This window comes from Quercus robur, chromosome 3, assembly GCF_932294415.1.
Source record: "Quercus robur chromosome 3, dhQueRobu3.1, whole genome shotgun sequence".
NCBI classification, from domain to species: domain Eukaryota; kingdom Viridiplantae; phylum Streptophyta; class Magnoliopsida; order Fagales; family Fagaceae; genus Quercus; species Quercus robur.
Genome location: NC_065536.1, coordinates 19,355,949 through 19,371,436, shown reverse-complemented (window position 1 = coordinate 19,371,436; position 15,488 = coordinate 19,355,949). Strand labels below are relative to the sequence as shown.

The 15,488-nt window shown below is 40.4% G+C and overlaps 1 protein-coding gene across 1 annotated transcript; it reads right to left on the bottom strand.

Annotated features, from left to right (window-relative positions):
- Positions 1–14,970: 14,970 nt before the first annotated feature.
- On the bottom strand, positions 14,971–15,477 carry LOC126719362 (uncharacterized). The gene has a single exon (XM_050421930.1). It carries the CDS (start codon positions 15,475–15,477, stop codon positions 14,971–14,973), a length of 507 nt encoding a protein of 168 aa, XP_050277887.1.
- Positions 15,478–15,488: the final 11 nt, after the last annotated feature.

Sequence of the window (15,488 nt, the reverse complement as noted above, 5' to 3'; positions counted from 1 at the left end):
ATTGTTTTTAGTTATACTGATTCAAAGTAATGAATAAAGAATTTTCACAAATATATATGAGCACTGAATATAAGATTTATTTTATTTAATTGATATTTGTTAGCTATATTGATTTAAAATAAGAATATAGAGATATCACAAATATATTTGATTATTGAATATATGATTATATATATATATATATATATATATTTATACGTATTTGAATAAGATATATTTTTGTTAGAAACTATGGTTTTATACATACGATTATGGACAATTTGACTATGAATTGATTTTGATATCCAAATCAATGGGGGTTATTCACAGGTACTCTGTTACCCAACCAATGGGGTTTATTCATTGGTATTCTGATACCCAACCAATGGAGGTTATTCATTGGTATTTTGATACCTAACCAATGGGGGTTATTCATTGGTACTCCGATATCCAAACCAATGGGGATTATTCATTGGTACTCTGATACCCAGCCAATAGGGGTTATTCATTGGTACTCTGATGCCCAGTCACGGGGATATAACATGACCATAGTCATAAGATTGTTAAGAATATGAATTACGTTTGAATATTTGAACTATTTTGAATCCTTAAAACTACATATGTGATTTTGAAAATGTATGAGTATTTGAACTATTTTGAGTCAATTAAAACTGCTTATGTATCTTTTTGGAACGTACTGTAAGTTATAGTATTGATATATGGAAAACTGACTGCTTTCTAAACCATCTATGATATATTTGTTAGATTAAAGTATTTGATCTATTTGCAACTTATTATCTTAAGACTATGAAACTTTTTTAGTTATTTATGAAAACCCATAGTATATTATAACTTTTGAAGACTTATATTTCATCTTATTACTTTACAGATCTATTGCTTGATAGAACTTATTGGGACTTTCATTACTTATTGAGTTATCAACTCACTCCCTTTTTTTCCCCTCTAGTTTCAGATTGTGAAGAATAGTGAGTTTTGCTGTTGTGTTGTTAGCAGGAAAGGAAGCTTAGTGATTTTGGGATTGGATGGTCTTCTAATAGTTTTATATTTATCGGCCAATTGGCATTATGTACATGAGGTTTGGATTTTGTTCCTTTTAAATTATTGGAGATCTATTCATAAAGAAATTGTTGAGGTATTTTGGAATTATTTGATTTAATTTTTGAGGATAAATTTTAGTTGCTAAGAAGGCCTTACACACTTATGGGGTGCTTATTTTATAAGCGTGCGGCGGTTGTCACATGGCTATCTTTATAGTTGGGTTTGGGGCGTGACAAGAACCAAACAAATTCTAAATATCTTTAGAGCCAAACAAACTCTGAAATAGTAAATCTACTGTTCTGTTAGTACTATCAAAGAAATAAAATAGTGTTCTTGTTAATTACATCATAAAAACCCAAGTTTGTATCTATACATCAATCCAGCCAAAACCAAGAAAAATAAATAAAACCAAACCAAAACAAAAACACAAGCAGTCAAGCTTTCATCTTTGTGTGTCTACTGCTCGAGAGACAAACTCCTATCCTCCTATTTGATGCATAAAAATGGCAACCCGCTGCTGATGCTTCTAGTAAACAATATAACAGTAAAGTCCAACCAATAAATTGTTGGATATATTTCAAAAATTTACTTTTGTGATAAAACAAAAGGAATAACATACAGATCTAAATATAAGCAATAACACAAATAAATGTGATAGACAAAAACAATAAATAGATACTGTATATATAAGAAGAAATTTGCAAATAATTAAAAAACTAACAGACCAATTGCGTAAAGAATGAATGATTTAGATTAAGTCTTGTGTTTGAGACAATCTCCTTAAAGCAGATTTTGCCCCTTACACAATCTGTGGTGTTTTGAGACTCATGGACATCTACCTCCCAGGATAAAATGATCTACAGCACGAAGAAGAAGCACACTAGGTTCGTGCTCTGCGACCTACTTTATGTCTCTTTCTTTCTCTTTGACTCAAATGAATGCAGAAAATTATTTTCTCTCAAAGAGAGTTTTTTCCAAAAGTCAGTTTTCATGAATGAGGGACTATGAATTTATATACGTTAGTGAACAAACATACTATTCGAATAATAACTGTTGTGCATAGACTGACTGACTCAAAAAAAAATAATAAAAAATTATTATTTGGACAAGAGAGCCTAGTTCACATATGCCAAAGGCCAACCCAATGCTGTGCTGCCCCAAGAGTGCAGGTGGTCTGGGTTTTAAGAAATCCAAAGAGGTAAACTCAACCTTGATAGCAAAACTAGCTTGGATGGTTTGTTTTGGAAAAGAGAGTATTTGCATGGATTTGCTTCGAGTGAAGTACAAAGTTAGTAGTGATTGGTTAAGGGCTGAACCACCCAAAATTGCCTCCACCACTTGGAGAGATATTGAGGGTGCTAAGAAGCTTGTAGAAAAAGGAGTTTCCTATCTACTAGGTGATGGAAAGTCAATAAATATATGGGTAGACCCTTAGGTTCCATGGCTAGAAGGCTTCAAACCTCAACCTAGAGTGAGCACAAACACTCAACAACAACTGAAGGCATATGAGTTGTTGACCTTTCAAAGCAAAGCATGACGGTCTTCAGCCTAGCATTCTTATAGTTCAAGAGTGAATAAGGAAGTGCAAGGCTAGCTGGTAGGGTACAGACCAACTATATGCAGGGAATTCTCATTTCTACCATGGCTTTCTTCCAAACAATTAGTCTGTTTTCTGGATTCCTGCCTTCCCTCCGATCAGTCACGAGTGGAACGCTTTCATGGCTTTATGGCTTTTTTCCTCTTTTGATTTCCGCTTTAACTAGCGGAAATTTGTTTTGATCAGCTAGGTTTATTTCCTGGTTGCCTTACTCATTCAGGGCTTAGTCTGACTTTTTCATCATGAAATTGCATAGAGTCATGTGCGAATCTCCAGCAAGTTCGGATTCAAACATGACCGCTGGACTAGAGACTGCCTCTTACTAAGCCTTTCAAACTAAACTTGGAAAGTTGCAATGGTGACTGAATTATTCTCTGCTGAATCAGCTAAAGCAATCTCAGCTATTCCTATCCCTTACAGTCCTAGGCAAGATAAGCTTATATAGGTGCTAGATCCTAAGGGAATCTTCTCAGTCAAATCAGTCCACAATGTCTCATTCAGATCCTCTATCAGCGCTAATCTCCAAAGTAGCCACTGGAAGAAGCTTTGGAAGGCAAAGCTACCCGAAAGATAAAGAATGCTGCTGTGGAGAATTGGAGCTGGTGCACTCCCTACAAAGGTGAATCTGAATCGAAGACTTGACCACATTGATCCTACATGCATTCTCTATAATAATGCAAAAGAATCTCCTATCCACCTCTTTTTTGGTTGTCCTTTCGCCAGGGCTTTATGGGCTTCTGCTTGCTGGGGTCTACGCATTGAAACCTCCTCCCTTGCAACTAATGAGGACATTATCAAGCTGATCTTAATTCCTCCAAATTCCCCCCTCCCATCACATGATTAATGGACCATCTCCCTCAATATGGCATTGATCATTGATGAAATTTGGAGGACAAGGAACCTAATTCAGTTTCAAGATGGTATAGCTGATATCCATCTTTCTAAGAAAAATGTTCAAACAAGGTTCTTGGAGTATTCCAGAGTTTTCTCAATCACAAGAGCACTACCAACAGTTCAGCCAAATCCTATGTGGACCCCTCCCCTCATGGATGGATCAAACTTAATGTGGATGCTGCACTAAATAGCTCCAAATCTGCCCTGGCAGTGGTCGCTAAAGATCATCAAGGTGAAGTCCTATATATTTGGGGTCTCCATTCATGCTCACCATCTCAAGCAGAAGCTACCTCTATTCTTTGGGCTGTACAGCTTGCGATTCAAGAACATTGGAAGACTGTCATTGTTAGGGTGACGCACAGGTTTACTTCAATGCTTTGTCATCGCAGGACCATATACCAGATTGGAACATTTGCACTATTATTAACAACATCCGTAGCTTAGTTTCTAGTTTTTTTCTTGTAAGTTTCGCTAGATTAGGAGAAACAGCAACTCAACTGCATATTCAACTGCTAGATTTGCGTTGAACTCCTACTAGCAATTTTGTTTCAATAAGAGTAATCTTCTTCCCTCTCTTATGTCAGTTTGTATGGAAGATTCCTCATTGTGCTCTTTTGTTAGTGTTTAATGAAATTGAAGTTTAGTCAAAAAAATTAAAGGCCAACCCAATGTCTGGCCCATGAGCATATAAACTCATATATTATCTCTTTCCTGTTCTATGTGGGACTCAGGATTTTCATCACTTTTAATAACATTTTCAAGTGAACAAATTAAACATCAATTTCTTATTCACACAATATTATTTTTCCAACATAAATGTCAATATAACTGTGCCATTTGTAAAGACCAAATTCACCAACACGCTCTTTGCACCACATTTAAAAAGACTTCCTTAATGGAAAGCCTAATAGCAGTAGTAATAAGCATATGCTAACAACCAGCAAGTACCTTGCACCAATCTCTAGATTTACAAATAAAACAAGCGTCGTGCCACGTATATTTTCTTTTTTCTTTTTTCTTTTTTTTGGTGGAAAGGAAATTATCATTAACAACTAAGCAACCTCCAAAAGGAGTAAACATGACGGTCATACATAGTGCCAATAGAATCAAAACTAAGGAGCAGAGCAACATCCGATGGGGGCTCTACAAAAACAACAAAATCCTAAGATAGAAGAGCTCCCTTTCTAGCTAGTGCATTGGCACACTTGTTGGCTTCCTGGTAGCAATGTTGAACTCTAACTAGAGGAATTTCCTTCTATCCTTCTCTACAGTCAGCCACAAAAGCATCATTACCATTTGGGTTCCCAACTTCCTTTTTCAAGAGATCAACAACCAGCTTCGCATCTAGCTTAATTTCCACTACTGGCAATTTGAGGGAAATATATAAGTGAATCCCATCTCTCTAAGGCCTAAAGTTTCGTAGCAACGCTAGAAGTGACTCCAATGGCCCTCGCATAATATGGAAACTCTATAATATGGAAACTCCTAAACCAACCATGTTCCCACAAATCTTTTTTCCCCAATAATCACATTTAATCATTAAAAATAAGCATAGATAAATCCTAGATTTTTGGTGGCAACTATTATTTAAAATTAAAAACAAACATCACATGATCATGCATTAAAGAAACTCTCACTGTCTTGTGGATAAAGACCACCAACTTTCCACTTGAAAGAAAGTTTAGAAAGAAGGGTTACATCAAGTTCCCAATATGGCACCTTTAGGTGCAAAATGGTTGAAGGTGGATCAGAATTAACACCCTTAATGCAACTGCTCATATTTGACGATTGAATCATGGTCTCCATGGTTAATGAACTCTCTGCAAAACATCCTGCCACTCGAGCCAAATTAGACTCTGTATACTTATGAGTTATATCATTTAACCAAAGTACAAAATTTGAACCTTATGCATAATGCAGTTAAAATCAGGCTAGAGGTTAAAGGGGACATGCTAGAGGATGACAAAAAGGTCAAAGAAGTAAACCATATAGGTTAACAAAATTTAAATGACCAAGAAAAAGAAAAGGTCATATAAGCAATGTCATTGACTCATGATGAGAGACAAAAAAAATAACCTATGTTCATATCCCAAAAATACTTTCTTATATCTTAAAAGTAAGTTTCTCAATGCAACCAAGCTTCTAATCACCCACGAAATGACCACCTAGGTTAGCAATAAAATGGCTTATTCAAATAACCTATTCTAGTTGTCTTCAATTTATATCTTATTTTCAAAATTTACAATCTTTGTCTCATTTTAAACTCCAAAATTTTCCCATTCTACTGAAAACTTAGTAGTCACATATTCAATTTGGGTCTTTCTCAAATTATTCCCAATATTCCTTTTACTAATCCAATAGGCTAAAAACCCATATCTCAAATTTGCAACTTCATAGATGAACATGTCAAATTTCACATCACGATAAAAAGACCAAACAATTAATTGAGATTTGAAACATAGTTCTCCACCTAAAGAATAAAACCCATATATCATCAAAGCATTCAACAAATGAGAGATCACAAATTTTATAGAGAACTTCATGTTTTTCAAACTAAATTCCAATCATAAAAAATACATATACAATTTTTTTTTTTTCCAGAAAAGGAGTTTAGATCACAAATATTTTCTAACAAAGGAAAGTGTTAATATTAACCATAGTGACAATTTCCAATAACATGAAGAGATCAAGACATGTAAAAGTTGTGAGCACCTATGGTACACGAAGATTAGATTCAAATACGATTAAAACCTAATGAAATTTACACACAAAATGGGAGATTTGGATTAAAATTTACACACAAAATAACTATTATCATAAAGATTCCACATTCAAACTTGGCCCAAGTAAGTAATACATATACGTTTTAGGATTGATCACACATATATTTCTATAAAAGTAAGTGAATTCAGTGGATTATGCACCTTAAATGAATTTATCTTGTATTGGAATTTTGGAAGTGTATCCATGGATATGACCTCCAATTATTCACATCTTCATGTTGCAAATGTTTCGTGCAAACCAATATCAATGACGTCATGTACACACCCAAACTTGTATTTGTATATACACACACCTACACTATCAAAATTAAACATTGACACATTCTAAATTTTACAAAATCAATTATAAAATATGTAGGAGTAATTTGTATCAGCTCTTTACCTTTTCTTTTCATGTACCTGCTACTTTTACAAAATAGAGATTACACTAACCTATCTGTGCGCGCCAGAAGTGAGACTATTGGGCCTGACCTCACTTGGGCTCACAACTTACTTGTGAAGTGGGCTTAAAATTTCCTACTTTGGGTCGTTCTCGGCATAGAGACTCAATGTGGTTTCTCCTCTCTCTCTCTCTCTCTCTCTCTCTCTCTCTCTCTCACTCTTTTTTTCTACTCTCTATCTTTTGAGAACCTTTCAACAACCCTTCTCCCTTTCCATCTTCTTATATTTATAGTGCTGGATTAGTGGAGAAACCATGATTACAGCCATAGTTAGTGCAATTGGGGGTCCAATATCATTAGTTGTAAGTGGGTGGTTAGGTGAGGGTGGAATATGGTGAATGTGGCCTTGGAACTTGGTTCCAACTCAAGTTGCAATGCTCGATAATGATGTTTCTGGGAACTATGAAGCATGCTATGGTGTGTTCAGACGTTAGTCTTTCTTTATTATTTAGGAACGTTTTGTCGAGCAATGGTCAGGTGATGAAACTTGGGCTTGTAGTTTGTGAGGGTTGAGTAGAAAGAGATTGGAGATGTGGGCCATGTTGCTTGGCCTGAATCCAAGGCCCAACTGGATCTGGGTACCTCGGTGCTGTACATTAGCCCCCCCTTGATTCATGCCCGGCTACTGGGAAGAATCAAGGAACCTAAAGGGCGTTCCCATTTGAGGAGATTAACAGGTAGAGACTTGGGTGGTTACGGAAACTCATTAATGTGTTCTCAGAAGACATGCTGTTCCGGGGTGCTAGGTTCAGTTGTCATTATTACCTTACGGTTCGCGAACCGAGGCGGCGCGCATGTAGGTTGTAATTGACATCAGTAGAGTTTTTCGTTAATCGTGCCTTATTATTGCTGATTAAACGTCTCTCTGTCCTCTTTGACCTCTATAAATAGTTCATCACAAAGCATTCTTTTACTTTTTCACTCCACATTTCCTGAATTTACTCTTTGTCGAGCATTCATCTATGTGCTTACTTACCAGTCCAAAGACCCTTTCTTCCCTAGAGCCCAAAGTAAGTTTTCTCCCCCTCCTTTTACTTCAACTTCTTTCTTCAAGTTTCTTCCTTCAGTATTAGACTTTAAAATGGGTTATGCCTTTCTTCTGGACACTGCGGCGTCTTTAGCCATATTTAGGCAAAAGTTTAATATCCCCGATGATGTGGAAGTGGCGTACTGCCACGAGAGCGAAATTGCTCTCCACAGAGGGCATGGTACTGCTTTCTTCCCCTTAACAACGATTCTAGAGGGTGGGGTTAGGTTTCCCGTGGACCCTCTCTGAGTCAGCACACTTAGGTATTATGGGCTATGTCCTGAACAACTCCCCCCCAATTTTTACCAGGTGGTTAGTTATGGCAGTAGGTTGAACCATACATTTGATTTACAATTAGACCACTATGATATAAACCACATGTACAGTCTTTGTGGGAATAAGAATACCAATTATTACTTAAAAGTTAGAGATACACGGGTACGACTGATATCATGCCTACCTAACTCAAATAGGAATTCAGCCGGGGAGTTCATCCGGGTGTGGGGGCAATTGGTTTACCGGAGAAATTCCTTGCCCCCTCTCACGGCATGACGTGGGTTCATACTGATCCCTAACTTAACTGTCTTTCTACGATGGTAGTTTTATCTATTTGGACACTAACATTGTATCTCATTTTCTTGTATGGATGTATATATATATATATATATATATTCTTTTTGTAGAGGGTAAAGTGTTTGTCCCGGATATCAGGACAGTTCACGTTAGGGACTTGAATTTTGTACTCCAGTCCGAGATATATGTTCATTGGGACGGATAGCTCTGAGCATCACATCTAATTCTTAGAGTTGAACTGGTATATTCCACCTAGCAGCCCTTCAAACAAGCACTTTTGGTTTACAGCCCCCTTTTGTCGTATATTAACGTATGACATGCGAATTTTCTTCTGCCAAAATTTACAGATGGAGAAGTTCAGGAACAAGGTAAGCGATACACTTGCTCGAACGAACTTGCACCGTTGTGGGACGAGTCGGCGGAGCATGTGTCCCGGCATCTCCGAGAGCTTGCCCATGCACTTGTCCAAGAAGAAGCCCCTGTTCAAGAGGAACCTGCATAGCCTGAGGGACCCGCTGAACCCAAGGCTCCCGTGAAGGAAGCCGAGCAACTTGTCGTTGACATAACTGACCTTTCAAATGCCAAACCCTACCTTAGTGAAGATATGGACACCCAAAGGGCTATGACCATAGACCGTTTCGTGCCCGGTGCGAGACAAGCCGCACAGCAGCCACCCCTTCAAAGCCAAAGTCAAGCACCTCCCCCCCTCCCCACCTCCTCCTCAAACCGGACGGGTCCAGAAGAGGCAAAGAGTTGTCGAGCAAACGTCTACTGGTCCGAGAGATACAGTAGTCTGAACTCCTCCTTAACCATCCGGGGGCATTGTTATTCAAGAGTCACAAATCCAGGCCGGGCTGAGCATAGCATCCTCCTCCCAAGCCGCACAAGCGTGGAAGCCCAAGTTTCTACCAGATGGCAAGCCATTTCCCGCAAACGCTTGTGTGCGGGTCTAGGAGAAATGTGAAGGGGGCTGTATTGCTCAGACTCTGGTGCAGGGCCTCTTTCTGCCTGAGGACGTGCACGCCTTTGAAGAAGGGTTGGGGGAGTCTATGGGGCGGAGGCTGCAGTGGCATACTATTGCGGTAACCCTTCATCTACCAATTCCTTACTAACCCTTACACATTCATTATTTTTCATTTACCTTTCAATTCATTGCCGTACTAATTTTTGTTGTTTTGTCAGGCTGCTCAATTGGCCCATATCCTAGATAGTCACACAATAGAACTTGCCGAGGTTGCTAACCAGGAGAGGGCTGCAAGGGAGACAGTTGTGAAAACAGCTAAGGAGAAAATAAAGGCGGTTAATGCTGCCGAGAAAAAAGCTGCTGTCACGGAGAAGGCAGGGGCAATGGCGGAGAAAAGGTCCGTAGAATTCTTGACAAAGTAGAATCAGACAGACCTTAAGTTAGCCGAGGTAGTAAGTTTGAACACTGCTCAAGCCGAGGAACTTGCTGACCTGAGAGCGGCTTTGGAGGCTTGTGAGGAGAAGTAGTATGATGAAAGGTTCGCAGATGCTGAGAATTCTACGGAGCCAGTTGTGAATCAGGCTCGAAGGTTGGGATTTGAGGCTGAATGGTTTGTCTCTTTGCAAGTTTTGGGGGTCCCTGAGGACTCTCCTCTAAGAGATCCCGACCAAATACCCTTCCCGAGCTCAACCCTAACCGTGTAGAACTCACAAGTGATTATTGACGAGGAGGAAACAGTGAGCATGAGGGAACTAGTGGAATAAATTGATGCTCATGCAGAGTTAGATGAAACAGTAGCCACTAGTATCCCCTATGCTCGTGACCAGCTTGGTGGGGATCTACTTTCTCCCATGGTCGACCAACAGCAGAACGAAGCAGCCGACTAGATTGGACCCACCGTTCCGTCAACCTGATTGCCGAACCGACTCCTTATTGCTTTTCTTTATTTTTATTATCTTCTAATGTTATCTCATTTCCAGTCAATTTACCTATGTCACCGGGCTGTGGTGATTGAACAATTGCTTTATTTCTTGGGTATAACTTGTTTGCAGTTGTTGGGTTTAGCGACGAAACATTGATTTTATTTTTCTGTTAACTCTATTTGGATGATAATGTATTCACCATATATTTGCTTTGATCATATTCGTGAATGCTTAGCTATTGCTTTATTTTGTGTTGTTGCCTCCTTTTTTTTTTTTTTTTTTTTTTTGTGTTACCACTTATCTTCTTACAAGTATGGCCGGGGATGATTTGTAAGGTAGGATAAATCAAGCCCCTAAATTTTGGGTGTTTTACTCAACACATATTTTCTCTCTTGAGAAGATGAATGGCAAGCTTCTACATATTTTTGAATGAGGTTTCTATCCTTAGGATTTTTTTTAGCATAAGGTTTCCACCTGCTCGGTGATATTGATCGAATCGAGAATAAGGTTTCTGTCCTTAGCAATTTTTTTTTTAGCATAAGGTTTCCACTTGCTCGATGATATTGATCGAACCAAGAATGAGGTTTATGTCCTTAGGATTTTTTTTAGCATAAGGTTTCCACCTGCTCGGTGATATTGATCGAGCCGAGAATGAATTTTCTGTCCTTAGGAATTTTTTTTTTTTAGCATAAGGTTTCCACTTGCTCGGTGATATTGATCGAACTGAGAATAAGGTTTTTGTCCTTAGGATTTTTTTTAGCATAAGGTTTCCACCTGCTCAATGATATTAATCAAACCGAGAATGAGGTTTCTGTCCTTAGGATTTTTTTTAGCATAAGGTTTCCACCTGCTCGGTGATGTTGATTGAACCGAGAATGAGGTTTCTATCCTTAACGTTATCCATTAATACTAAATATGCAATAATGAAATTGAATACAACTGCAACAAGGAACCTCATCATCATATTGACTAAAGCGGTGTACAGAGTTCAGACTTACATTTCCGCACACAAATGGTCAGTGGTAAAACTTCTTAAGGTTGTGGACATTCCATCGTCGGGGAAGTGGCCTCTCGTTAAGGTCTTCTAAATAGTACGCTCCCGCACCTGCAATGGCAGTAACTCTATACGGTCCCTCCCAATTTTGAGCTAACTTGCCAGCACTTGCATCCCGCATGTTCCCCATAACTTTTCTCAGTACCAAGTCTCCGACACTGAATTCATTAGCTTTTACATCTTGGTTGTATCGTTGGGCAAGTCTCTATTGGTATTCTGCTAGCCGTATTGTTGTTGATTCTTGGCACTTTTCCAACCAATCTAAGTGTTCCAGCATTAAACCATCATTCTGGACGGGGTCAAATCCTGCAACCCGTGCATTACACAAGTTCACCTCGGCTTATATCACGGCTTCTGCTCCATATGTCAAGGAGAAAGGAGTCTCCCCTGTGGACCTTCTGGGGGTTGAACGGTAAGCCCATAAAACGTTAGGTAGTTCCTCGGCCCACCTTCCCTTCACCGTGTCCAACCTTCTCTTCAACTCGTTCAAAATTGTCTTGTTAGTTGCCTCAGCTTGGCCGTTGCTTTGGGGATACACTAGAGTGGAATACTTGTTCTTAATGCCGAGATCACTGCAGAAGGTTTGGAAAGCTTTGCTGTCAAACTGTAGTCCATTGTCTGATATCAGTGATGCCAACACCCCGAATCTCGTGACTATGTTCTTCCACTCAAACTTATTGACGTCTACATCCCGGATATTTGCCAGGGCCTCGGCTTCTGCCCATTTTGTGAAGTAATCATCCGTCACCAACACGAACTGACGATTACCTGTTGCTCAGGGGAATGGACCGAGAATATCTAGCCCTCATTGTGCAAATGGCCATGGACTATTGACGGGATTTAAATGACCTACTGGTTGGTGAATCAGGGGAGCGTGTTTTTGGCATTGTTCACACTTCTACACATATTCCGCTGCATTTTTCTGCATCTGCGGCCACCAAAATCCTTGAGTCATCGCTCGGTGGGCTAACAAGTGCCCCCTACATGACTTCCACACACTCCGTCATGCAACTCGGACAAAAACTCATTTACTTTTTGGGGGTGTAAACATGAAAGGTATGGTCCTCCAAAAGACCTCCGGTATAACTTACGATCTACTGACAGCCAATACTGAAAAGCCACCCGACGAATCTTTTTGGCTTCTTTTTCATCATCCGGAACTCGATCATCGGCCAAGAAGTCAATGATTGGGTCTATCCAACACAGCTTGGTTGTTGAAATTATGGCGACGTCAACCCCGGCCGTGATGCAGTTATCTATCATACCAATACTTGGCTCCCTTATAAGCTCTACTTTGATAAGCCGAGGAACCTCCTCGGTCATTGACGAGGCTAACGTGGCTAGTGAGTCAGCGTGTCTATTTTGTGCCTGGTTGATTTGGGCCACCTTCACCGTTCCAAACTTGTTAATGATTTGCTTTGCTGCTCGCAAATAGGCTTTCATATGAGAATCCCAAGCTTTAAAGCTGCCCTGGATCTAATACACAACCAATCGAGAATCAGAATAAATCTCTACATCCCGTGCACCCAGGCATAAAACGGTCCTCAATCCGGCAAGAAAGGCCACATACTTGGCCTCATTATTAGAGGCTTTAAATCCTAATCTGAAGGAATGCTCCAATCGTATCCCCTCAGGAGTAATTACGATAATTTCGGCTACGACCGCATAGCACTTGAAGCACCATCCACAAACACTTTCCACGAGCGATCTCTATAATATAGATCATCTTCCCATCGTCCTTAGGAGAGAACTCCATAACGAAATTAGCAAGGACCCGCCCCTTTACTGAGTTTCGTGGCTTGTACCATATGTCAAAGGATCCTAGCCAAGTCCCCCACTTAGCTACTCCGCTCGTGAAGTCTGACCTTTTTAACAATGACTATAAAGGATATTTGGTCAGGACGAACACAGTATGAGCTTGAAAATAATGCGGCAGCTTCCTCGTGGCGTGCACCAAGGCTAACACCAACTTCTCCAAAGGTAGGTATCTTGTCTCGGCATTAACCAAGGTTTTGCTTATATAATACACTGGTTGCTATATTCCTCGGTCTCTAAGCAGCATGGCACTAATGGCATGATCAGACACCGAGAGGTACATGAATAAATCTTCCCCGGAATCTGGGGCCGTTAACATGGCGCTCGCGTTAAATACTCCAAGTCTCGAAAGGCTTTGTCATACTCCTCATCCCACTGAAATCCCTTCCACTTCCTCAGAAGCTGATTGAACGGTCTACAGTGATCAGCAAATTTGGAAATGACCCGATTAAGTGCAGCTGACATCCCAGTCAATACTTGCACTTCTTTTGGATTGCTCAGCGGCCTCAAGTGATTTACAGCTTCGATCTGATCGGGGTTGGCCTCTATTCCTTGATTAGTGATTAGATAACCCAAGAACTTACCAGCCCCTACACCGAAAGTGCACTTCTCAGCATTTAGGTGCAACTTATGTTTTCGGAGCACCTCAAACGCTCCCCGAAGATCTTCTACATGCCATGCTTCTTGTTTACTCTTCACTACCATATCTTCGATATATACTTCTACCGTGCACCCAATTTTGTCTTGAAACATCCTCATCATTATCCGTTGGTACGTGGCTCTGGCATTCTTCAATCCAAATGGCATCATGTTATAGTGATAGTTTGCATCCGAGGAGATGAATGCTATCTTTTCTCAGTCATTAGGTGCCAAGGCAATCTGATGATACCCCTGAAAAGCGTCCAAGAAGATCATCCTCGGGTGCCCGTATGTGGCATCTACCAATTGGTCAATCTTCGGCATAGGGAACGGGTCTTTCGGGTATGCCTGGTTTAAGTCTATGAAGTCCACACAAACCCTCCACTTGCCGTTCTTCTTCTTTACTACCACGGTGTTTGCTAGCCATTTCGGGAAGAAGATCTCTCTTATCAACCCAACTTCCTTCAGCCTCTGGACTTCCAACTTTACTGTGTCAACAAACTCTTTGGCCGCTTTTCTCGGCTTCTGCTTCTTCGAGGGGAATGACGGGTCCATATTGAGCTTATGAACAATGAACTCGGGGTCTACGCCGGGCACTTCGTACAGACTCCATGCAAAGACATCCACATTCTGCATAAGGAATAACAACATTTCTACCTTATCCTGGTTCTTCATGCTCATCCCTATTTGAAAATACCTGTCAGTGTCTGGAAAGATTTTAACCTTTATCAGCTTCTCAGCACAACTTGCCCCCACTTGTTCTCGGGCTTCTGTAATTGCTATGAAGATGCTTTCTCGGTGGTTTCCTTTTGTTCAACCTACTTACCCTTCCATCTGATAGCGGTGACTAAGCATTGCCTGGCCAATTGCTGGTTCCCTCGTACTACGGCAACTCCATGCTCGGTAGGAAATTTAACCTTCACATGCAAGGTGGACGGAATAGCCCTCATTGCATGAATCCACGGCCTTCCCAGGATTTTCGTGTATGGGGAGAATGATCTTACTACTATGAAGGTGACCATCACTTCCTTGCCCTCCATATTTACCGGAAGGGAAATTTGACTTTTGGGAATCACGACTCTTCCATCAAATGAGACCAATGGCGTATCATACTTCATCAAGTCCTGATTTTTTAATCCAAGCCTATCGAATAGATCTAGGTACATTACGTCGACTCCGCTTCCTTGGTCTATCATCACCCTTTTCACTAAGAAGCTGCTTATCTACACTGTTACTACCAACGCATCATCATGCGGTTGAATTGTTCCCTCTAGATCTTCATCGTCAAAAGAGATTGCCAGCCGGCCAACTTTCATCCTCTTTTCGGGTGATTGTTTCTCCGTGCAAGTTTCTTTGGGTGCCACTGCCAATACTCCTCTTCTGTTTACAATCGCACCCCTCGGAGCAGCATGGATGACCTCGATCACCCCCAATGGCAGCGGGAGAGGGTTTCCTTTTTGCTGAGCGCCATGACTGGCATCTCGGTTTCCGGAATCCACTACGAACTCTTTCAAATATCCTGCCTTCACTAGTTTCCCCAGATGATCTTTTAATACCCGGCACTGCTCGGCGGTGGGCCCTTTATCCTTGTGGTATGTGCAATACAAGTTTTGATTCCTCCGAGACGGGTCGCCCCCCATCTTGTTCGGCCATCTGAAGAACGGTTCGTTCTTAATCCGGTCTAAAATCTTATGTATCAACTCTTTGAATGCTACATTCACCCCTCCCATTTGCGCTTCCA

Excerpts from the sequence above, each read along its gene's own strand:
- LOC126719362 (XM_050421930.1), bottom strand. The coding sequence starts at position 15,477 with ATGGGAGGGGTGAATGTAGCATTCAAAGAGTTGATACATAAGATTTTA.